The 20,921-nt window shown below is 51.6% G+C and overlaps 8 protein-coding genes across 8 annotated transcripts; 5 read left to right on the top strand and 3 right to left on the bottom strand.

The window, feature by feature from the left end:
• Positions 1–91: 91 nt before the first annotated feature.
• On the top strand, positions 92–1,020 carry BO87DRAFT_456961 (mitochondrial 37S ribosomal protein mS37). The gene is made up of 3 exons (XM_025628765.1): positions 92–312; positions 388–467; positions 574–1,020. Exons 1-3 carry the CDS (start codon positions 186–188, stop codon positions 670–672), a joined length of 306 nt encoding a protein of 101 aa, XP_025482101.1. The 5' UTR covers positions 92–185; the 3' UTR covers positions 673–1,020.
• Positions 1,021–1,064: 44 nt separating this feature from the next.
• On the bottom strand, positions 1,065–3,130 carry BO87DRAFT_329543 (cytochrome P450). Its single transcript, XM_025620263.1, has 3 exons — positions 2,514–3,130; positions 1,337–2,445; positions 1,065–1,279 (listed from the first exon to the last, which is right to left on the bottom strand). The coding sequence occupies exons 1-3, from the start codon at positions 2,843–2,845 to the stop codon at positions 1,140–1,142; spliced, it is 1,581 nt and encodes a 526-aa protein (XP_025482100.1). The 5' UTR covers positions 2,846–3,130; the 3' UTR covers positions 1,065–1,139.
• A 434-nt stretch (positions 3,131–3,564) lies between these two features.
• BO87DRAFT_404912 (F-box/WD repeat-containing protein) lies at positions 3,565–5,956 on the top strand. The gene is made up of 3 exons (XM_025625904.1): positions 3,565–3,619; positions 3,686–4,837; positions 4,888–5,956. Exons 2-3 carry the CDS (start codon positions 3,762–3,764, stop codon positions 5,645–5,647), a joined length of 1,836 nt encoding a protein of 611 aa, XP_025482099.1. The 5' UTR covers positions 3,565–3,619; positions 3,686–3,761; the 3' UTR covers positions 5,648–5,956.
• A 3-nt stretch (positions 5,957–5,959) lies between these two features.
• BO87DRAFT_374300 (nucleolar and coiled-body phosphoprotein 1 family protein) lies at positions 5,960–7,597 on the bottom strand. The gene is made up of 2 exons (XM_025622756.1): positions 7,468–7,597; positions 5,960–7,398 (listed from the first exon to the last, which is right to left on the bottom strand). The coding sequence occupies exons 1-2, from the start codon at positions 7,525–7,527 to the stop codon at positions 6,286–6,288; spliced, it is 1,173 nt and encodes a 390-aa protein (XP_025482098.1). The 5' UTR covers positions 7,528–7,597; the 3' UTR covers positions 5,960–6,285.
• Positions 7,598–7,741: 144 nt separating this feature from the next.
• BO87DRAFT_374299 (uncharacterized protein) lies at positions 7,742–9,603 on the bottom strand. Its single transcript, XM_025622755.1, has one exon. The coding sequence runs from the start codon at positions 9,548–9,550 to the stop codon at positions 7,988–7,990; it is 1,563 nt and encodes a 520-aa protein (XP_025482097.1). The 5' UTR covers positions 9,551–9,603; the 3' UTR covers positions 7,742–7,987.
• A 172-nt stretch (positions 9,604–9,775) lies between these two features.
• BO87DRAFT_374298 (short-chain dehydrogenase) lies at positions 9,776–10,916 on the top strand. Its single transcript, XM_025622754.1, has one exon. It carries the CDS (start codon positions 9,856–9,858, stop codon positions 10,828–10,830), a length of 975 nt encoding a protein of 324 aa, XP_025482096.1. The 5' UTR covers positions 9,776–9,855; the 3' UTR covers positions 10,831–10,916.
• Positions 10,917–11,272: 356 nt separating this feature from the next.
• On the top strand, positions 11,273–13,198 carry BO87DRAFT_452547 (putative GABA permease). Its single transcript, XM_025628508.1, has 5 exons — positions 11,273–11,402; positions 11,478–11,763; positions 11,828–11,995; positions 12,063–12,412; positions 12,479–13,198. Exons 2-5 carry the CDS (start codon positions 11,571–11,573, stop codon positions 13,163–13,165), a joined length of 1,398 nt encoding a protein of 465 aa, XP_025482095.1. The 5' UTR covers positions 11,273–11,402; positions 11,478–11,570; the 3' UTR covers positions 13,166–13,198.
• Positions 13,199–14,220: 1,022 nt separating this feature from the next.
• On the top strand, positions 14,221–18,956 carry BO87DRAFT_394893 (GTP-Rho binding exocyst subunit SEC3; the record flags this gene model as incomplete). Its single annotated transcript, XM_025625153.1, has 4 exons — positions 14,221–14,419; positions 14,497–16,790; positions 16,865–17,982; positions 18,038–18,956. The coding sequence occupies 4 exons, from the start codon at positions 14,221–14,223 to the stop codon at positions 18,954–18,956; spliced, it is 4,530 nt and encodes a 1,509-aa protein (XP_025482094.1).
• Positions 18,957–20,921: the final 1,965 nt, after the last annotated feature.

Here is a 20,921-nt window from a genome sequence, read left to right as displayed (position 1 = left end):
GGTGATTACATCAGCCAGACAACTTCCGCGGCGGGCAAATCGCCGAAAAAGTCTTGGCACCTCCGAAGCCTTCAGTCAACTTTTGGTTTGTCCGCATCGTCACTCGGCTGCCGTTGTCGCTATCTCCCCCCCTCCCTTCCTTATATCTTTGTTTTTGAGAGAATTCAAAGATACCGATTGCAACCATGCCCGCGAAAGCTGTCTCTACCCGCCTTAACCCGGTCCGTCTGCAGTCCATCCCTCACCTGCGCGTCCGGCGTCCGAACACCAATGAGCCGAATACCTGCGTTGCGGTGATGTCGTCTATGCTGAGTGAGTTATGCAACATTCCCTAGGGAGATCGGTGTGGTTTAAAGCATATGGCTAATATTATATGAATTCGATCAGGCTGCTGGGCATCCCAGGGCTACACCCACGAGGGATGCGCCGTTCTCGAACAACAATTGAGATCTTGCATGGATGCTCCTGTACGTTTCCCTCCACTCTTTATCACTCTCCTCCGGTGGAATCATCTCGATTCTGGATTGTATATGGGCTCTGGACTGTGCTAATCATACCTTTCCCACCAAATAGAAACCCAAGTCCCAGAAGCGCAACCCCATCAACTACCACCTCATGAGAATGTTCCCCAAGGTCGTCGGTCCCAAGAAGAAGGACGGTGTGTTGGGTTAAATTGCCAAACCATATATACACTACATTATTTGCGTGTGATTCAAAACCTTTTTTCGAGCGGTTGCATACGGGCATACGATTCACCTACTACCTACTGTCGTCGAACTTTCGCTCTTGTCTTGTCTGGCCTGATATGATGGATGAGTAGAGGGTGTGGTGGTATGGAAGTGAAGAACTTCTTCGCGGAGGGGGAGAGAGAAAATATTTTTTATTATTTTGGAGTTTTGGGCTTGTAATATGCTACTACCTACCACATCAGTTCTGATTCTGTGTTGAGGGTAGGTGGGAGGGTTCTTTTTGTATATTATTATGTGGATGTTGTATGTTATCAATCATTTTCGATTTCTTTTGGTCGTATCGTATAATACTCTGTAAATTTCAATAATGGATTTGCAGAAGAATAGTGAAGAAGTACAGGAAATCATAAACTATATACTAGAATAGCTACCAGAAGGAAAACATGGAACCTACGCAACAGACTCAAACTTCAAGACCAGCTTCTCCCCCCTCGGCTTAACCGTGTACGCATCGATAGCCTCAATATCCTCATCGTCGATTATAGCCGTCGTATAATTGGTATAGATAGCCGCGACTACCAATTTCATTTCTGTAAAATAACTGGTCAGCTTCATCTCATGAACCACTCCATGAAAGGTATACATACCCTGCAAAGCCAAATTACTTCCCACGCACATTCTCCCCCCACTCCCAAACGCCCAAAACCAGCGTCTTCTTTCCTCCAACTCCTGCAACGAATTACAATCCTTCAGCCACCGCTTCGGCTGCCACGTCTCCGGCTCCGGAAAGACTTCCGGATTGCGATGAAGCGAGTACGCCTGCGCACTGACCCGCGTGTTCCCGGGGATATCGCTATACCCGACTAGCGTGCATCCAGAGGACGGGGTGACTCGGGGCTGGATACCGGGGATTGGGGCATGCAGGCGTAGGGTCTCTGTTACGATGGCGTCGAGGAGCGGTAGGGAGTCGATGGATTTGGGGGTGGGGAGGTCTCGAGAGGATGATGGACGGGGGTACAGGATCTTAGGTTCTAGGGTGTGGAGCTCCTTGCGGAGAGAGGACTGGAGGTCCGGGTGCTTGGAGAGTTCCCAGAAGAGGTAGGTCAGGGCTACAGCGCTGGTTTCGTGGCCGGCTGTGAGGTGGTCGTAGAGTTCGCAGGCGATGTCGAGGCGTTGTTGCTCGATGAGCTTGGGGTAGGATGATGATTCTTTGGGCGGGAGCTGTTTGGATATGCTTTGCTTGAGTTGCTTGTAGACCATGGGTTCTGTGTTGAGCTGGGTCGAGCTGAGGCATTCGTCTGCTTTGTCGCAGAAGGATAGACCCCAGGCGTCGAGGACTTCGTTGGCTTCGTCGCACCATTTGGGGGTTAAGCGGAGGCCGAGACGCTTGGCCCATGATACGAGGCTTGGGACTTCTTGGTGGTAGAATTCGAAGGGCTTTCTGCTTTGGTAAAGGCGGAGGGTCTTGCGCCGGAAAGATTCGTCCTGAAGGAAATTGGTCCCGTTGGCTAGGCCGTAGAGGTAGGCGGAGACAAAGTCCATTGTGATGCCCTGGTCGAGGTCGTGCATTTCAATGGGCGAGTCTGAGGAGGCGGCATCCTGGATGATGGGGAGGAGACGATCGAGCAGGATGGTCTCGGAGATGAGGTGGATATGGGGCGAGGACTGCAAGAATGACTTGCTGTAGATGTTGGACAACATCCTTTTGCGGGTGGAGTGGGATTTGTTGTTTGTCATGGTGAACATGCTAACGGTTCTACCATTGTGCAGATTATACATGTCAATATAGTCGTCGCATGCACTCACTGTTGGGGCTACGCTTACCCAAAAGAGCCAAAGACACGAGGGTACCATTCGTGTTTCTCATATCCACCCGTGTAGATAGATTTGATGCCCCCATCGACGCAGTTGACGGAGACTTCCGATGGTGCAAGCCGGACAATAGGTCCTAGTCTTTCATGTGCGAATTGGATGGTCCGGTTATTCTGTGCCCTATACCGTCTCCAGATAATCCATACTGGCGAGATTGGAGCTGACCAGTGTGCATTGGGTATCTTCGACAATGGGGAGAGAAAGACTGGGTATATAATCAGTTTGTAGGCCAGTAGTAGGATACAAAAGCTGGTTGCCGCGAGAGTAACGGCAGAGACCGCCATGTTGCCTGGTGCTTCAAGATATAGATGTTTGAGCTGATGCACAAGTGGAGGATGTTAATCTCCTCAACGCCGAGTTGAAAAGATTCCGAAACCCACAAGATGTCATATGAGCAACAAAGTAAGTTTCGGACAACTCCGCAAGCCCAATGCCTGGCGTACCAGGCAAATAGTCAATAAAGAGCTACTATAAGTGAGCCACAAGATTAGGGTAGAGGTGTACGCCACGCAGAGAAGGAACAAACAAGCACCAGAATACATGGAAGAGGCATACCGAAGCCCAGAATAGGCCCAGATATATAGCCGAAGAGCCTGAGTCACCGCATGATGGGGTAACATCGTCTATCTCCAGCTTCTCCAACTCCTCATGGAAGATAATTGGCTTCCACCACTCAGAAAGGCTGGATTGCCGATAAGTACCAAAGGAAGAGCCGAGGAGCCGATAAGATAAGTGCCGGATGACATAAGGCTCTCCAGCCACATTTCTCCACCATCCACATCAAGCATTCTGTGCCATCTCCCAGAGCATCGCATCTAGAATCTATATTTGGGGTGTCTACTTGTCACTAGCCTATTCCCAGGCTTCGAAAACCTATATACACCAAATAATGTTGATACACGGGTCACGTTGATGGCCTCACGCACTCTGCAGATTACCGCGGCGATAGATCGGACGGGGCGCACAATGTCTTGAATCGCCATGGCGATTCCTTCATGCAACCACCACCACCTGGCCTTTCCTAGAGCATTCCCTTGTCGTTGTTTAGATCAGTAAATGTGTGAATATTTCTCTGCATCCTCGTGAATCTTAGCAACTCACTTAACTGACACGTGTGACGCCAGAGATTTTTACGTCATCCCTGTGAATCATCTACTTGAGCATATAAGACAGTCTTAATCTGACATCCTGACCCTCAACATGCTTGCACAGCTTCCCCCGGAAATCATACAGCTCATTGCAAGCTATTTGCCATCTGCCAGCGCGTTGGTAAACCTATCAATGACCTGTTGGCGCTTGCGACATGTTGTCGCTGCTCAAGACTGGCGCATATTTAAAACCTTTGTTGAGAACAAGTTCCCTGGAGTGGAAACTCCCGAAATCTGGAGAGAAGCAGCACAAGCACTCACATCTCGGTCAAGAGCATTAGACAAACATGCAGTTGTCGGTAGATTCGTCGTACCAGCCGCAGAAGCAGTCAAGGTCGGATCCCATAGTTCCACACGAGGGGACAACCCTACTCATGGATATCGCCCTGCTCTGGACTCGTATGAAGTCTGGAATAGCCCTTCGTGGAACGATCGAAAGGAGGTGCTTGCATGGGGCGCGGCAGACGAACTAGTTTTGCGCATCGCCGAACCTGGCCCCAATTCGAAGGGGAACTGGGTTGTCTTCAACGATCTCGACGACATCAGCAGCCATGATGACATATGTGGTGTCCATCTTCTACGTCCTGAGCACCCTTCCAAGGACCCCGAGACTGAACATATAGTCGTTGCACGAGTGCGCGGAGAGCTATTCCATCTCTCTATCCACCCTAATAGCGCGTCTCATGTATACAAGCAGCGGTTCATGACCTCCGGACTAGGCATTGAGCGAACAGATATGAGTGACGGAAAGGACCCAATCTTATCTGCCCATCTGAGCGACGGGTCGATATCTTTCTTCACTACCACTTCGGGAGAAGAGATAGTCCAGCCATTCGCTCGTCTCAATGCCGACACTGGCGACGATTCAAGCATAAGTTCTCGCCACACGTACCACAAGTTCCTTTCACCTACACTCTTCGCAGTCGGCACAGGAAGCGCCCACGAAGCGGTGATTATCTCCACCATTACACCGCAAGGTCTATCACCCATTCGTGAGCTCGATGCGGAGTTAGTGGACTTCGAGCGAGTCAATCTCCATAGGCCCATCAGACCCAATGTCAACGCCATTTCTCCCCTAGATCCCACCGGCCAAGTCTTCCTCGCAGCCTGGGGCGATAGAGCCGTCAGGTACAATCACCCCCACCCCCATCATTCCACCCTTACGCTAACACGCTCAGACTGCACGACATCCGTTCAAACGACGAATACGAAAAGGTTTACCGTGATACCACAGACCAAAACCCCATATACTGCATCCACCCCTTCGGCCACGACCGCTTCGTCGTCGGCTCCGGCGGTGACGCTCTAGTCAAGATCTTTGACCTGCGTATGCCAAAGAACGAAACATACAGCTACCACGATGCACGTCCTTCCCCAACCGTTCCCAACAACAGCGAACGAATCGTAAACAGCCTCTCAAACCTCTCCCTCACCCCCACCAACAATAGCATCACCTTTCCTCGCAAAGACATCTCCATCTTCCTCTCCGCCCACCCACCATCTAGCCGCACCCAAGGCCGTCGCCGCCACAACACCCGTTCCTACCGCGGCGCAATCTACAGCATGAGTTCGCCCTCCCCCTCTTCACCAACCATCTACACCGGTGTCGCGGACGGCGTCGTTCGCCTTGACTTCGCCTCTACGGATGATCTCCTCGGCCCTTGTCAGAACTGGTACCGGGAGCCACTCCTGCTCTCTACCGACGTAGGTCTCGACAGCACTGTTGCGCACACCCGTGCCGCGGATAAAGTTCTTGAGTTATCGGGCTACGAGCGCCCTGAGGATACCACATCTTCTATTACTCTGCGCAAGCAGCAGCCCTTTGGGTCCGTCGGAATGGAGGATCGTCTTGCGGAGGAGGTTACGGGGTGGGATCGTAGGTGGGAGAGGTTGGAGAGGTCGGGGTCGTGGAGACGGGTTGATGATCTGGTTGAGTAGTTGGTGGTATGGAGAGGGTGTTGGGTAAAAAGTGAGAGGAAGGGACAATAGGGCTTTTGTATGGTGTGGTGTGTGTACTGAATGTTGTTTACCGGTGTTGGGTTGTTTGGAGACGTTTCAAAAGGCGACTGGTTTAACTAGATTCGCATGAGCTATGCATTTGGACTGGTTACGGGTCCTTTAGCTGGATTTGGGGACTGATTGCATGGCAGGATGCATGGATAAAGTTGAGTTGAGCTTAGCAAAAGGCTATTAACGACCTACCGGCATGTACGATTACTTCAAAGGCTAGGGTTAAAAGTGAAAAGCAAGGATATCTGAATACATGTTTATGACATCTCTAAAGATCTAGATGATGCAAGTAGATAGTACATACAGGTGAAGAAGCGTGAAGCAAAAAGCAAGAAGAAAAGCTGCAAGAAAAGCAATCCGACCGGGCTCCAGTAGCGCCTTGCTGTAGAAAATGATTCAATGACCCATCTAGGCTGCATATAGATCTATATGGATGGAATCATAAGCGAATAGAACTTTTTGAATACCCATTTTGTTTCGAGCATGTAAAAGCTGTAGGTATGCCTGAGTGGTCCCCTATATCAAGAGGCGAGACTGGTCTCCATCTCTAAGATAGTATCGCGGATCTAGTCATCGAACTTGAAAGACTTGCCACCCGAGATGTCGATGGGACCACCACGGTAAGAGCCGCGCTTCTTCTTGTTCTTCTCCTTGGTGAAGCCCTTGCCGCGGGTGACCGACAGATCCTGCCAGGCCTTCTCGGCGTAGGCGTAGGGAACGTAGTCGTTCGAGAGGTAGTGGTCGGTGGGACCCTCGCTCAGCTGCGCCAGAGGAGTGGGGCGAGCACCGGTGTGCTTCTTCTTCTGGGGGGCGTTGCCGGGAGCAGGGCTGGCGCTGCTAGATGCGGATGTCTGGGCAGACTGGGACTGCTCTTTGGCGGCAGAGTCGGAGTTGCTGACGGTTCCGGTGGTGTCGGAGTCGGAGGAAGAAGACGAGGAAGAGCCGCTGGAGCTAGAGTCGGACGGAGGCAGAGGGGTCTTGGTAGCAGCCTTCAGGGCCTTCTTGTCGGCCTTCTTGTCGTCCTCGTCGGAGGAAGAGTCAGAGTCCGAATCAGAGCCGGAGTCGGAATCAGACTCAGAAGAGGAGCTGGAGTCATCGCTAGAGGAGTCGGAGTCGGAGGACACTTCAGACTCGGAAGAGGAAGAGGAAGAGTCGGATTCAGAGTCAGAGGAGTCCGAGTCAGAAGACTCCTCCTTGGCGGAAGTCACCTTGGTCTTCTTCGACTTCGGGGCCTCGTCAGACTCAGATTCGGAATCAGACTCGTCGGAGCTGGACTCGGCCTTGCGCTTGGTGCCCTGGGACTTGGCAGCAGGGGCAGCGGGCTTCTTCTTCTCCTCCTCCTCGTCGGAGTCGCTGTCGCTGTCGGACTCGGACTTGTCGTTCATCTCGACATCAGAATCGCTGGACTCGTCGGAGCTGCTATCACTGCTCTCGCTATCGCTCTCGCTTCCACTCTCACTCTCACTGTCGCTCTCGCTGTCCGAAGAGCTAGAACCGGAGGACTTCTCGGAGGACTTTTCCCAGGACTGGTAGAGTTCGAGCAGGGACGGCACGTTCTTCGCATCAGAGTCGATCGACTTGCTGGAGAGTTCTTTGGCGAAAGCGTCCTTGGTCTTGGACAGACCAGATTCGCTCAGGAAAGCGCTGATCGCGGCAACGAGTTGAGCGGGAGGAGCAGGCTGGTTGATTCATGAACTTGGTCAGTATTGCCTATCTATACAGTAAGAATGTCGGTCGGTTTGCCTTACAGTCTCCTTGCTCTTGGACACCTTGGCGGGCTTCGCCTGCTTGGATTTTTGACCAGCCATGATGATTGTCTGGCACAAACGCTACAAACTGTGAAAATAAAAAGATTGACTTGGATGTTTTCAAGTTTCCCTTTATCGGCGAAGGCAGAAAAAAAAAGGGAAGGAAAAAACAGCACAAAGACATCAAAGGCGGTCAGTCGGGCGCGGTCCGTGATTGCTCGGCTGACTTTTTACGTGGGGCTCACGTGATTATGGTTCCGTGAGACAATACGGTCACGTGCCAGGCACTGGAGATTCTGGACCAAAGGCTGGATTGATTCTCTCAAGTATACTCATTGATAATGAAGTCAAAGCCAAGTCGATGTATTGACTCGCCGGGAGGGTAAATCCTGATGTGCTAACCTTCCATATGGCTCCTCAGCGGCTCATCCTGTGAACGGTATAATCCGCTGGTGGAAGTAATACCGAAACTACTACGTTGTCCGACACGGAATGCTCCCCGATTTGCCCGTAGAGATAGCTAAATATTCTCAAGGAAATGGCCACCATCAGGTACTCCTACAACCATATGCAATGGCTCCCGGATAAAAATATGCCACTCCGGCTTCAAGTGTCTCTGAATGGCGCGAATTAGCATTGCCGCGCGCCCTTCGAAGTACCAGTGTCTCTCCATATGCTTCAACAGGACACAATAGTACGCTAGCAAGATAAGTGCGCCAGGGTGCCGTTGGTGGAGAAGAGCCATGTATTCTAGCGACACTTCCATGGGCCATATGCGAAGAACGTCCCAGGTAGTAAGAAATCCGCGGTGGGCACGCACGTACGCAAATGATCGGCACAAAACAATGGCAGCCTCTTGATAAATGGCTGTCACATCTTCGGGCCAAACGAGAGTCGTCTCATTTGTATCGCTAGCGCTTTGTGTGGCGGTTGCCTCATTTGGGATCACTGACAAGAGAAGCTCCAGATATAAGGGGTCTGGGTCCTCCCCCAGATCAATGTCCCAGGCCTCCGAAAGTGCTCTGACGGGTCCCTCGTTCAACTGCTCCCATACCTCACACAGCATAGAGCAACCAGCGCGGAGAAAGTATAGCCAGTTGCAAAGAATGCTATCAGGCTCGGTGCCTTCGCCATCATTCCGATCCACCAGAAGCAACGAGTCCTCGCTCAAGTTTGAGTCTGAGCACCCAGGTTGATCAGCGGCAAAAGAATATACCACTAGCAGATATGCAAATACCAGAATGGCATGGCAATTGTCCGCCGTAGGATGCTTGATAGCGTACCGAAACTGCGGGAGAGCAATGCCCTGATGGTGGTAGGCTCTTAGAAGAAATGCCTTTTCCTGGTCCGCATGCCCAGAGCTCATGTGTGCTCTGTGCAAGCTTGCGCAGGCTAGCAGGCCATGCAGAAGGAACACATTCTGGTGTGCTAGCCCCGGGACAATCGAGCGCCATATCCTATCTGTTTCTTCGTTGGTGGTTAAACTATGGTATGTGTCTTGAAGGTAGTGGTCCAGAAGGGCAGAATCCATGGAGTCCAGGCCTGCGTGGAGCTTTTCTCCTAATAGCTCTGCTGTGAGTGGCACGAAGACAGAGTACGGCAAATCATTATTCGACTTTGCGCCCACAGAAGTGAAATACCGTAGGTGATTGCCACGGAAGAAAGTCTGCAGGGGAACCGGACGCCAGTCTGTGGTGCAATCGCCTTTTCGTCCATGCACAGTCCTCCAGTGGGACTGCATGCGCTTGTTAGAAGCACATAGATACATGCAGCCAGCTGCCTGGCATCGAAGACCGGGCTCGACCGGTAGGTGTGGGACCGGAAACTGATCAGCACCACTGGGAGGTACGACGTCGTTTGGCTCTCTAAGGCACAAGCTGGCAACGTAATGAGAATACTTCCGCCGGCGGCCACGGAGGATTCGATGAATCTCTTTCAGATGACGCAAGATCCCATGAGGCTGGACGGCATATCGGCAGGTACTGCAAATGACAACCTCGTAATCCGGAAGATAGTGCAGCAGCTGGGACGGGTCAGGGTCATCCGGCTGAGACGGAGATACAATGTTTGCATCCAAGCCCATCTCGGCCACAGCTGTCACGAGAAACTAGCATGGAACGGCAGCGTCGATTTTCTCTGGATCCTTTCATTGACAGCCTTCTTATAGATGACTGGCCGGCCCAGATTGGCGCCTCGAGATATCGACGGTGCCGTTCCCGCTATTCCCGAAGCGGAACATTGCTGCCTCATCCAACCCTAGAAGGGTCATAGTTCTAATGGCATGGATTGCATATCTCCGTTCCTAACACCGAGATATTGGGGCATAAATATGCCATCAGCCCGCCTCGTTACTAAAAGAGACCAAACTCATCCCTCCTATCCACAATCATGTCCTATTCACGCAGTATCCTCATCACCGGAGGTACCGCCGGTCTAGGCTACTACTGCACCATAGAACTCGCGCGCCAGTTCCCCAACTATCAAGTAATAATCGCATCTCGATCCGATTCTCAAGATGCCACCGGCTCTATCAACAAACTCCTAGGCCAAAACAACGTCAACTACCTCCGACTCGACCTCTCCGACCTATCCCAGATCCGATCCTTCGTCCAACAATGGGAAACCAACAAATACCCTCCCATCCAGTACCTCCTCCTCAACGCAGGTCTACAGTTCCCCGGACCCGTCGAATACACAGTAAACGGATACGAAAAAACCTTCGCGATCAACCACATCGGCCACGCTCTATTATTCTCACTGCTGGTCCCCCACCTCGCCCACACAGCAAGGATAGTAGTTACCTCCAGCGGCACACACGATCCCGCACAAAAGACCGGCCTCCCTGACGCAAAGTACACCAGTGCGGAGGAGCTCGCTCACCCGACCAAAGGCACAGCCCAGAATCCCGGCCGCCAGCGTTACTCAACCAGCAAGCTTGCCAATGTTCTTTGGGTGTACGCGCTGCATCGGCGTCTCAATGAGTCGAAAGATGCAAGGCTTAATTCGTGGACCGTTGTTGCGTTTGATCCTGGTCTCATGCCTGGGACGGGCCTGGTCCGTGAAGCGAATACCATCGTGCGCTTTCTCTGGCATGTGATTCTCCCTCGCGTCATTCCGCTTCTGCGTGTGTTGCTGGGAACACCGAATATCAGGTTGCCGCAGGTTTCGGGGGCTACGTTGGCTTGGTTGGCCAGTGGTAAGGAGATTTCGTCGAGTAGTGGGGTTTATTATGAGGGGAGGGAGCAGATCCGCTCGAGTGAGGAGAGTTATGATCTGAGCAAGCAGGATGACTTGTGGAATTGGACTGTTAGGAATGTTGCCTCTACGGAAGAAGAAGTCGCGCGATTTTCGTTGACGGGTTAGTCTATGTGCGTGATGGGCTTGGTTTGTCTTCTAGTTTCACTATTGGTGTGAGGGTTGTAATCTGATACTCGCTTCTTGGATCTCGGTGTCTATGCATTTACTACTATCCACCCCAATTAAACATTCCCTATATCTTGCCTTCATCGTCTGTTAGTTCAAGAATAAGATAAGTCGAGGTAGTGTGCGACATTACGAAGTTAATCTCACCACACAGTACACGTGCCCTAGACGGTAAGCTCCGAGGTGCGATCTCGGAGATTTTCTATTCCCGCGTGAAGACAATGACCAAAATCTTTAGGAACTCCGTGTTATAAGGAACGAGTGGAGGCTTATCTTCAGTCTGTTTACGGTTCCCAATAAGGGGATAGGGAATACGCAGGCAAAGTAAGCTGCATGCCTGTCCGTGCGACGAACCCAAACGTAATACATTAAACACGTCAATCACTGCCACATTCTGTTCAAAGATCTTTACTGTGATGTGCGGGCAGTTTCAATGCTTCGAACATAATAACCTCCGTTTTGTTCGTTAGCGGGTGGACAACTGCCTCTGCAGTTCGGGTTGCGTACCACGGGTAAGTGCATTACCTGTAACTAGTCGTTATTCTAACTTAAACTGAACCTTATATGTATACTTACGATCTATTTAGTCATGTGGTGTTCCTTAGGTTCTGCCTATATCATGACACGAAAGATGTCTTTGCTGATTCTTCTCCACTGGGGTTCAGAACGCAGCTGCCGAGATGTCTGATATCGAGAGCCCTGGCACTGCCCGTGCCGAACTTCCTCGTCAATTCTCTTTTTTGTCAACCTTGGCCTTGGGATACAGCATTACCAACTCATGGGCTGGTTACGCGGGTATCCTATCGATACCTTTGGTGATGGGAGGGAGCCCGACGGCTTTCTTTGGCCTTGTTGTTGCTTCGATAGCTTGTTGTTTTATAAGTAAGCACGCCCTACTCACTCATGAAAGCGGCGTTGATATCCTGTCCGCCAATAGCTGCTGGCCTTGCAGAGTTGGCGTCTGCATTTCCCACTAGCGGAGGGCCATTCCATTTTGCTTTCATGGCTTCGGCGCCCAAGCACCGTGCCGCGGTTTCCTTCGTTGTTGGCTGGTTGACTATGATTTCCTGGTGCACGGTGTCTACATCCAACGGAATAATCTGTGGTAAGTCGTCCCTCCTTCTTTCACATGAATTCTTCTAGGTATGATCTGTGAATAATCTGTTGAGAAGCACAAATGATCAGCGGTCTGGTGACTGTCCACCATCCAAGCTTCACAGAAGCTGCCTGGCGAATATATCTCATCTATCTTCTGATCGTTCTCCTCTCAACTATGGTTGTGTGTTTTTTGCCTCGTGTTGTTCCCTTAATAGAGGACTCTATCCTCACCTTCAGCTTGCTCACCTTCAGCGCCAGTTTCATAACTGTGTTAGCAATGCAAGGTCACAAACAGTCCGCGCACACTGTATTCTTTGCCTATGAAAATCATACAGGCTGGAGTGACGGGACAGCCTTCATGATAGGCGCTGGGACTTGCATGTACGCATACATAACAGTTGATAGCATTACCCATATAGCCGATGTGAGTTTTTCTACTGCCATGTGGCTGCGTTCTTCAGCTCGCTGTTAACGGTTGGTCATCGAAAAGGAAGTCCCAGAGTCAAGTCGCAATATCCCCCGGGCGATGATGTCTACCGTGCTGACTGGCATGGTAACCTGTATTCCATACTCAATCACCATTCTCTTCTGCACAAACGATCCTACTACCGTTGCATCTTCTTCAATCCCCATCTTTACGGCATACTTGCAAGCAACATCCAGTCCAGCCGTGGCCACTCTTTTCACTGCCTGGGTTATATTCTTCTATTGCGCGGCCGAATTAACTTGTATACTGACAGCGGGACGACTTGCATACACGTTCGCCCGAGCTGGCGGTCTTCCTTATTCGTCATTCTTCGTTAAGATCACGAACGAGATGCCGCTGAACGCCACACTGGGTTGTTGTGTGTTCATCTGCCTATACGGGCTGATATACATTGGCTCAGCATCAGCATTCAACAGCCTTATATCGATAGTCATTATTGCACTTAACATTTGCTATGTTATCCCGCAAGGAATTGTGCTGCTTCGTGGACGTGAGGCCGTGCTTCCGAGAAGAGCTTTCGCATTGGGAAAGTATATTGGACCCTTCTGCAATGCGGTTGCTGTTCTCTGGGTGACAGTCATATTGGTGTTCTTTTGTCTTCCTCTCCGAATGCCGACCACGGTACACGACATGAATTATGTGAGTGTAGTACTCGCAGGGTTTGTTGCTCTGATTGTTCTTGGGTGGTGAGGAGGAAAGAGGAGGACGTTCACCAGCCCGGTATGTAATTCTTAGTTCCTTCCCCGTTCATGTAGTGGGCTTAAGTCCGCTGACATCTACTTTGTTGCTCAAACATAGGTCATTGAATTTCCTTATGGCGGACAGACTGCCCAGTGGGATGGCACGGGTACCTGATGAGTGAAATAGTGTAAATGAGCTGTATAAGGGAGACTGTATAATACCAGCCTGTTGTTAGAGAGCCAATTTATATACAAAATTGAAGTGATATTCGATCTCCTGTGCTTGCTACCATCATTAGTATCTTAGATACCTATATATGAAGCATTTTAGACTCAGTACTGCGGATGGGCAATTCTCGCAATTGATTCCTTGATACGAGAGGTGAGGGTAAACTGGATCCAAAATTGGACTCGACCACCCTGCATGACAGTTAGACAGTTGCTTATGCACAGGCAACCGGAGTGGATCGTGCCCGCTTAATGCAAACGCCTCTATGTGATTACATAATTATGTTGTACGAGCCTGAATGGTGTCGGATGGCATTTAGGGGATCTACTCAGGAGCAACCTCTGTAACTCTCCTAATTGCAGAACTACAGTCAACCATTTTAGCATACAGCTAGCCCTCCTTTTCGCATCATCGACTCTAGTGAGGAGTGTGTCTACAATTGCATCGCAACCACTGCCACCTCCGCCGAGACTAAGTTCCGTGCCGTATCCGCAGCCGCCAGCCCATGCTCTCACACCCTCCCAAGTTAACGGTAGCTTAGTGGCTAAGGAATGACCTAATCCCACCTCTCTGGTTCCCTCCTCCTCCTCCACCTTCCGTCGGTTTTGGAACTCGGTTCTGCGCCAAATCGTGTATGGCGTCGCCTTCTACCGATCTACTTGCTTTTTGAATGAATCACGATCTTGCTCGTTGGAGCCTATCGATTGACTGACCATCCCAGTCCTCGCCCACGGCGCGCGCCCCGTGTGATCCCTGCCCCCGTCTTCCCGATCATGTCCACTTGATCCCCGAACACCTCCTGAGTGATCCAGGCTTTCGAAGATCGATTAGCAACCATGAGTAGTCGTGACCGCATGCGGGGTCCCCCGCTTGGCGAGATGCCCCCTCAAAGAGATCCTCGTCGAGCTGGTGATAGTCGCAATGGCGGTAACGCCGGCCCCGGGGATGCCTCGATGTCGAGGGCCGAGAAATTCGAGGATGAGAAGCGGCGGATCATTCATAGCTGTTTTGGCAAGAAAGACAGCGATGGCTCGTGTATGAACATTTCTCTCGCGCTCCTCTCCTAAAAAGGTGTCCGGTGTTGACTTATTTCCCTTACTCCTTCCTTCTAGTGGTCGAGTCCTACATAACACATGTCCGCATTTTGGAAGATGCGGCATACCCGTCCACCCCCGCTCCACCCAATTCGCCGCCCGAGAACAAGAAACCTCGTGTGATCATTGTCGCTGTGAGACGGTCAGGAAGAGTGCGCATGCACAAGGCGCGCGAGAACAATGATGGCTCGTTCTCTATCGGCAAGACATGGATGTTGGATGACCTCTCCTCCATCCAGTCTTACAACGCCTTGGTCCCGAGCACGCCGTTAGAACAACAACACAAGCAGTGGGCTGCCAATGTTGGATTCATCGTCACTGTTGGAAAGCCTTACTATTGGCATGCACGGACCTCCAAAGAGAAGGATTTTTTCATAGGCAGCCTTGTTAAGATCTACCGAAAATACACTGGCGGCAAGGTACCGACCCTGATCGGCTTCGATGAGCGTGAACAACAGCTGCTTGCTGGTGCATCGGCTGCAGGTCCGCCAGCTCCTAAAGGCCCTCCTCCTGGTCCTCCGCGTCCCGAAGTGACCCTGCCTCCCCCGCGGCCTCCCTCTTCACAAGGCAGCCGGCCTCAGTCACCATATTCTAGCCGTGCGCCCAGTCGCGATGGACCACGACGACCACCGCCACCACCATCTGAGGAACATGCCCTACGAGCGCAAAGAAGTCGTGATCAGATGGGGAGACCGTCTACTGGCCAGTCTGGTAAAAGCGGTACTCCTCCGTTTAGTCCGCCTCAACACGCCCCGCCAATGCCTCCTGACCAGCGCGAACAGCCACCTCCTCGTGCAGCCGAACGTCTTGCCGCGGATCCCAGAGTGCCCAAGGTGCCCATAATATCTCCCCCGGAACCGAGGAATAGGGACTATCCCTCTAGTTTGCAGGCCGCTCCTGTTGCTGGTCAGCGGGAACGGTCGAATGGCAATTTTGAAGACGCCAGGTCGGGGAGTCCCCTCCCTGACTCCCGACCACCATCCTCACGCGACGGGCGGAAAGGTCCTGAGTCCAGACCTACGCTTCGTACCCAGGATCTCCATCCCAGCCGCAGTACAGACGGTCTTCGTCCGACTACACCTGGGTCGGTTTCTGGAGAAAATCTCACTTTCATGCATAGTCCGGGTAGTAGCGTGGGTCCCAGATCGCCCTTGAGGGAAGCAGCCGAAAAGCCCATTGGCTCGCCCGCACGAGCAGAGCGACAGGAGCCTGAGCCCCCGAGTAATTCCATCAATACCCCCGCCGTCGAGGTTCCAGCAGCACTCACGCCAGGCTCTTCAGGATTTAGCAAACCCCCACCAACCGTCGAGTCTGCTGAGGCGCCGGTGCCCACAGCTCCGACACTGCCAGTTTTGACAAAGGATCCAGAGCCGATTCAGCCGATAGCAGAGACTGCTGCAGCTGCAGTACCACCGCCTCCTAGTGATCTGGAGGCCACTGAGCCTGTGGAAGAGAATGATCCCGATGCACACCGTCCTGGGCTTGGCCCGATGATCAAGAAGAAGCAGACTAAGGATGTTGCAAGCGCATTCCGCAAAGCTGCCACTGCTCATGGAGCCTTCAAGCCGAGGCCTGGTGGTGCTGGTGAGAGGCTTCTAGCAGCTGCGAAAAAGCAGAAGGCTGCCGCTGATGAGCCGGATGGGATTACCAGCGTGGTGCCTGCTCCGTTCTTGCTTCGGACTAACAGCGAGAATACGGTGACTTCTCCTGCGACACCGGAAGCAGAGACTCCCCCAGTTGTATCTTCATCCCCTGAGAAGGAGGTGCAACCGCCAGCGCCACTGGCACCGCCAGCAGCGCCAGCTGTGCAGCCTCCTGCCGAACCCCCCAGGATGGAGCCACCCGCAGTTGAAGTGACTCAACCTGCGCCCGAAGAACCTACGGTTGGTTCGACTGAGGTACTCGCAGAGCCAAGAGATACATCAAGAGCTTCTGTAAAAGTTGATACAGAAAGATCGAGATCCGTGTCTCCTTCGCCCCATGATCGTCGCCGCAGGCGTCATGAGGATAACACGATCAAGTACTGTCAAGCGCTCGGACTCAACCCTAGTGTTCTTGAAGGGCGTGGCATTGACTTTGACGATATCTTGACTGACCTAGGCTGGAACGGACGACTAGGAGACGAAAAGAAGATTGAAGATTTGGAGGCAGACATCCGCCGAGAGATTGGCCGTGTAGAGGCTACCAGCTGGCTTGGTAACCTCGAACAGCAGGAGGGCAAGATCGACCAACTTGCAAAACTTATCGACAAGACGATCGTGGAATGTGAAGAACTGGACAATCTCCTTACCTTGTATTCCCATGAGCTCAACGTAAGTTTGCAGGCCTTTCCTGGCCCTATTCCATCGCCTCGGCCACTTCGGTTGTATGCTAACGGAGGTAACAGACTCTCAACGATGACGTGGCTTATATCGAAACACAATCCCAGGGTCTGCAGGTGCAAACAGCCAATCAAAAATTGCTTCAGAACGAGCTACAAAACCTACTCAAGACTCTTTCCATTTCCTCAGACGACGTTCGTGCCTTGAAGGAGTCGTCATTAAGCAATCCCGATGGCCTCCGAGACACCGAACTCGCCTTATCTACGTTGTACAAAGCGATGTTGATGATTGATTCTGACATCTGGCATAACAAGAGGCGGCTTGCCGATGCGGCTGGAGACCATGGCAGCCTGGGCGTGTATGCCGACACAGAAATCGGCCAAATGCGTGCGATTAAAGAAAAGAAGGAAGAGTACCGCACACATGCTCGTGTGTTCTTGCAACGACTGAAGCAATTCATGGCTATTGCATACAAGGTTGCGGAACAAAAGAGGATTGATGCGGCTGCCAATGGTCAACAGGACCCCCTGAAGCTCGACAGCGAAGCCCGTGGCTACTGCCGTCGTGAATTGTGGCAGTATCATGCTGTAATCCTCTTCGCTCGGGAAGTTAGTTCTGGGGAGTGGCACGCGCTCATCAACCTGTATGAACAGCAGGCCAAACACCCTTACCAAAATGATTTCCGAGACAACAACCTGGCTTGGAAGAAGGCGGCGAGGAAGCCTAGTGGAGAGGAGCAGGAACTCCTCTTTACTCACCAAGAGAAGGAGAAGGAGTCTGAAGGAATCACCATGGCGGCGCGCAAACTCACAGTGCGACGAGGCAAGACCATTAGAGCTGCAGCAGGTCTCAGGCTTCCCTCAGGGGAAAAGCAACATGGCAAGCTGGAGCCATTCGAAGCTTTTGGGGGGACGCTTCAAGAGACCCTGCATATGATCTCGGAAGAGCAGAATTTTATCGTCTACTTCTTCCATCTCAACTCGCTTTCAACGGTCGACTTTCCAGACCTGGTTATGTCAGGCGCTCCGGATGAGCGCAGGATACCCAGTTTCGGCTCCAAACAGCTGCACGATCCCGACCGAGCGATGGCCAAGAAAGTTGAGCAGATCATGGACGAACTTTTCGCATTTTGGCCGACTGATATGCAAAACCTTGTGGACTGGGCCATCAGAGCTGACCCACTGTAAGTTGACTCCTGTGCGCTTGTCAAAAGACTACAGACTGACTTTATCATGTAGACAAGGAATTGGAATATTACTGGCCATTGAGAAGGCTATCTCCGAGTTTGATGACACCAACCAGGACTTTATTATCCACTCTCTTCAAAAACTTCATTCCCGGTTGCTTGGCCTCTTCAATCGGTTTGTTGACGAGCAGATTCGAGGCATCGAGGAGACCAAGGTCAAGGTGAACAAGCGCAAAGGAGTGATCTCATTTATGCGTGTCTTCCCCCACTTCTCCACGGCCGTGGAGAACATGCTTTCGCAAGAGTTCTACGACATCCGGGTCAACGTAAACGAAGCCTACGATCGCATCAACCGCGCCATGTGGGAATCGCTCAAGTTCATCGCCAAGGAGGCGCCGGGCCAACCCACGGGAGCGGCTGCGACTTCGGGAGACCCGGAAGATAAGGAAATCTTAAACTACCACATTCTCCTCATTGAGAACATGAACCACTACATCGAGGAGGTCGATGTCCGGAGCCTCCCCGTCTTGGAGCGGTGGCGCGATCGGGCGCACCAAGACATGCAGGAGCATATGAAACTCTACCTCGACTCCATCATTCACCGACCACTGGGCAAGCTGCTAGAGTTTATCGAGTCAGTGGAGAATCTAGTGGCGACGGGCATCAACCCCGCCGATATTGCCAGCCGACCTAGCCACTCCCGATCGGTGGCGAAGAAGGTGTTGGCGACATACGATGCCAAGGAAATTCGGCGAGGGATTGAAATGTTGAGGAAGCGGGTCGAGAAGCATTTCGGTGACGCGGACGACCCCGGCCTGAGTCGGAGCTTGGTGTTGAAGGTACTCCGGGAGTGCGAGGGTCGGTATGGGGAAGCGTACGATCGGACCCGGCGCGTTGTTGATGCGGTGTACGAAGGCCAGTTGGAGCTCGAATGGCGCAAGGAGGACGCCATTGCCATGTTCCAGAGGTGAAGAGCGGTGTCTCTTTCCTTGTCTGACTCGTGTGGCCAGAGTCCCTTTCAGGGTCTATCCCCGCATCATGACGACCGCCTATTAAAGGCAAGGTTGTCTGGATGAAGTGGATATGATAGGACTTGTGTTCTTTTTGCGCATCATAAGACGGGCGCATGGGTTGGATATTTGCATTTTTTTTTCCCCTGTGTTCTTCACTTCTTGCTTTCTGTCTTAAGTACCTATACCAGTTGATGTATCTATAGCCCGTGATCAATGAAGGGGAGGAAGGTAATTGGTAACCTGACTGCTAAGGTCGCACTGCATTTGCTCCGGTGGGACGAAAGAGTAAACGACGTTGAGAGAGGAACGGGAAGCAGCGTTAGGAAGATTTCGATCCAGCGCGGGCGCTGTACCGAATCTCAAGTGAGGCGATAGAATGGAAAGAGAACTCCATTGTATATGAAGGGATGGTCCATAAGATTGGCATCTATAATATTGGGGGATAACCGGAGCGTGGAGTAACGTTAGCTAGCTAGTCTACTCTACATCATTGTAGCTAGTAATGATGAACGATGAAGGAACCGATACTGGCAACCGGCAGATCATCACCCAAGAGGGACAGAGAAACGCCTCTCAAAAAAGAAAAGCGAGGGAGACCAATTTAGCGGCCCAGCCGGATAGACCAGTCAGCGGGCAGATGCTCCGACTCCATCTCAAACCTTTTTTAGTACTTATCTAGTTGTTAGTTTAGTTGGGTTTTATAGCCCTGGATTCAGGGGGACCACGCGCTGGGTCTGTGCTGGATGTATTAACATGTCAGCCTGGCTCCGTGCCTAGCTAACTAACTAGTATCTACTTTGTAACAAATAATCAGTGAGTTGATCATCTAAATATAAGATAGATAATAAGAGAAGGGTTAAGACAACCATCTATTGACGGTCGGGGCCGGTCTGGACACATGGACAGGTCCCAAGTACGTATAAGTCTTACTCACTTTCTAGTCTAAGTATATCCCACAGCTATTGGAAAGTTCACGGACCGCAATGGTGGAAGGAAGGGCGGATTGTCTCCCCTTGCTTTTGCTCTTCCTCTGACGGGGTGGACGTTCCTAGAAAAAAAAAAAAAAAAAAAAAAAATAAATTCGAGGGAAGGAAACGTGCTGGTGAAACTTGGATACACGCAGCCTCCTCTCCACTTTCACTGGCTTGCACTCGATCGGTCGGAAATGGACCCATGGATGAGTTGGAATAGTGTGCCAGATCCGTTTGCTGGATGGACCAGGCACAAGCACCAATGTTGGACACAACCCCCAAAAGGAGGGCGCGGGATATGTGGAATATACAGTATTTAGTATCAGACAAGCTCAATTTCAATTTTCTCTGGACCTACTGATGGTTGGGAAGTATGAGATCAGTAATGACGAGGCCAATATAACGATCAATTAACGTTAATCAACCTGCTCGGGGAATCGCTAGTCGAGTTACCCTTGAAGCAATGTTCTAGCCTCAGGCTGTTACTGGCAACACTTGCCTCCCTCTCCGCCTCCCGCCCCGATCCTCAGGCTCTCCTGCTCAATGGAAAGCATCCCATCATCGGCCCTGTGATCATCAGTCCTCTTCTTCTTCTTCTTCTTCTTCTTCTTCTTCTTCTTCCTCTCTCCTTCCTCCTTCTTTTCTGTGGCTCTTACTATCGTCCCTCTTCTCCCACGCATTCAATTTCATCTCTCCTCTTTCCCCCCCCCTTCCTTTCTACCCTCCCTCTCCTACATTCCCTTTTAGCTTTGGGTAAGCTCCCTCCTCTTCCTCTCCCCTCCTCCTTTAAACCCCCCTCCCTTCGTTTCATCTGTGTGCCTTCTCCACAGTTCCTGCCAAGTGAACAACTCCCTCGGCTCCACTCCCATTCCACTGCTAGGGGGCCTGCCACCAAAATTGTTGGAGGCCTGAAGCTGGAGGGAATCAATTTACTGGTGCTCTCCTCGTCTCG

This window comes from Aspergillus neoniger, assembly GCF_003184625.1.
Source record: "Aspergillus neoniger CBS 115656 unplaced genomic scaffold BO87scaffold_8, whole genome shotgun sequence".
NCBI lineage: Eukaryota > Fungi > Ascomycota > Eurotiomycetes > Eurotiales > Aspergillaceae > Aspergillus > Aspergillus neoniger.
This window is presented reverse-complemented; position numbering and strand designations above follow the sequence as displayed.

Coding starts and splice junctions, on each gene's coding strand:
- BO87DRAFT_329543 (XM_025620263.1), bottom strand. CDS start 2,845: ATGGCGGTCTCTGCCGTTACTCTCGCGGCAACCAGCTTTTGTATCCTA. Junction 2,446..2,513: donor CGTGTCTTTGGCTCTTTTGG/GTAAGCGTAGCC, acceptor GCACAATGGTAG/AACCGTTAGCATGTTCACCA. Junction 1,280..1,336: donor AAGTAATTTGGCTTTGCAGG/GTATGTATACCT, acceptor GTTATTTTACAG/AAATGAAATTGGTAGTCGCG.
- BO87DRAFT_456961 (XM_025628765.1), top strand. CDS start 186: ATGCCCGCGAAAGCTGTCTCTACCCGCCTTAACCCGGTCCGTCTGCAG. Junction 313..387: donor GGTGATGTCGTCTATGCTGA/GTGAGTTATGCA, acceptor GAATTCGATCAG/GCTGCTGGGCATCCCAGGGC. Junction 468..573: donor GATCTTGCATGGATGCTCCT/GTACGTTTCCCT, acceptor CCCACCAAATAG/AAACCCAAGTCCCAGAAGCG.
- BO87DRAFT_374300 (XM_025622756.1), bottom strand. CDS start 7,527: ATGGCTGGTCAAAAATCCAAGCAGGCGAAGCCCGCCAAGGTGTCCAAG. Junction 7,399..7,467: donor TGTCCAAGAGCAAGGAGACT/GTAAGGCAAACC, acceptor TGAATCAACCAG/CCTGCTCCTCCCGCTCAACT.
- BO87DRAFT_374298 (XM_025622754.1), top strand. CDS start 9,856: ATGTCCTATTCACGCAGTATCCTCATCACCGGAGGTACCGCCGGTCTA.
- BO87DRAFT_452547 (XM_025628508.1), top strand. CDS start 11,571: ATGTCTGATATCGAGAGCCCTGGCACTGCCCGTGCCGAACTTCCTCGT. Junction 11,996..12,062: donor ATCCAACGGAATAATCTGTG/GTAAGTCGTCCC, acceptor TCTGTTGAGAAG/CACAAATGATCAGCGGTCTG. Junction 12,413..12,478: donor GCATTACCCATATAGCCGAT/GTGAGTTTTTCT, acceptor GTCATCGAAAAG/GAAGTCCCAGAGTCAAGTCG.
- BO87DRAFT_404912 (XM_025625904.1), top strand. CDS start 3,762: ATGCTTGCACAGCTTCCCCCGGAAATCATACAGCTCATTGCAAGCTAT. Junction 4,838..4,887: donor TGGGGCGATAGAGCCGTCAG/GTACAATCACCC, acceptor TAACACGCTCAG/ACTGCACGACATCCGTTCAA.
- BO87DRAFT_374299 (XM_025622755.1), bottom strand. CDS start 9,550: ATGGGCTTGGATGCAAACATTGTATCTCCGTCTCAGCCGGATGACCCT.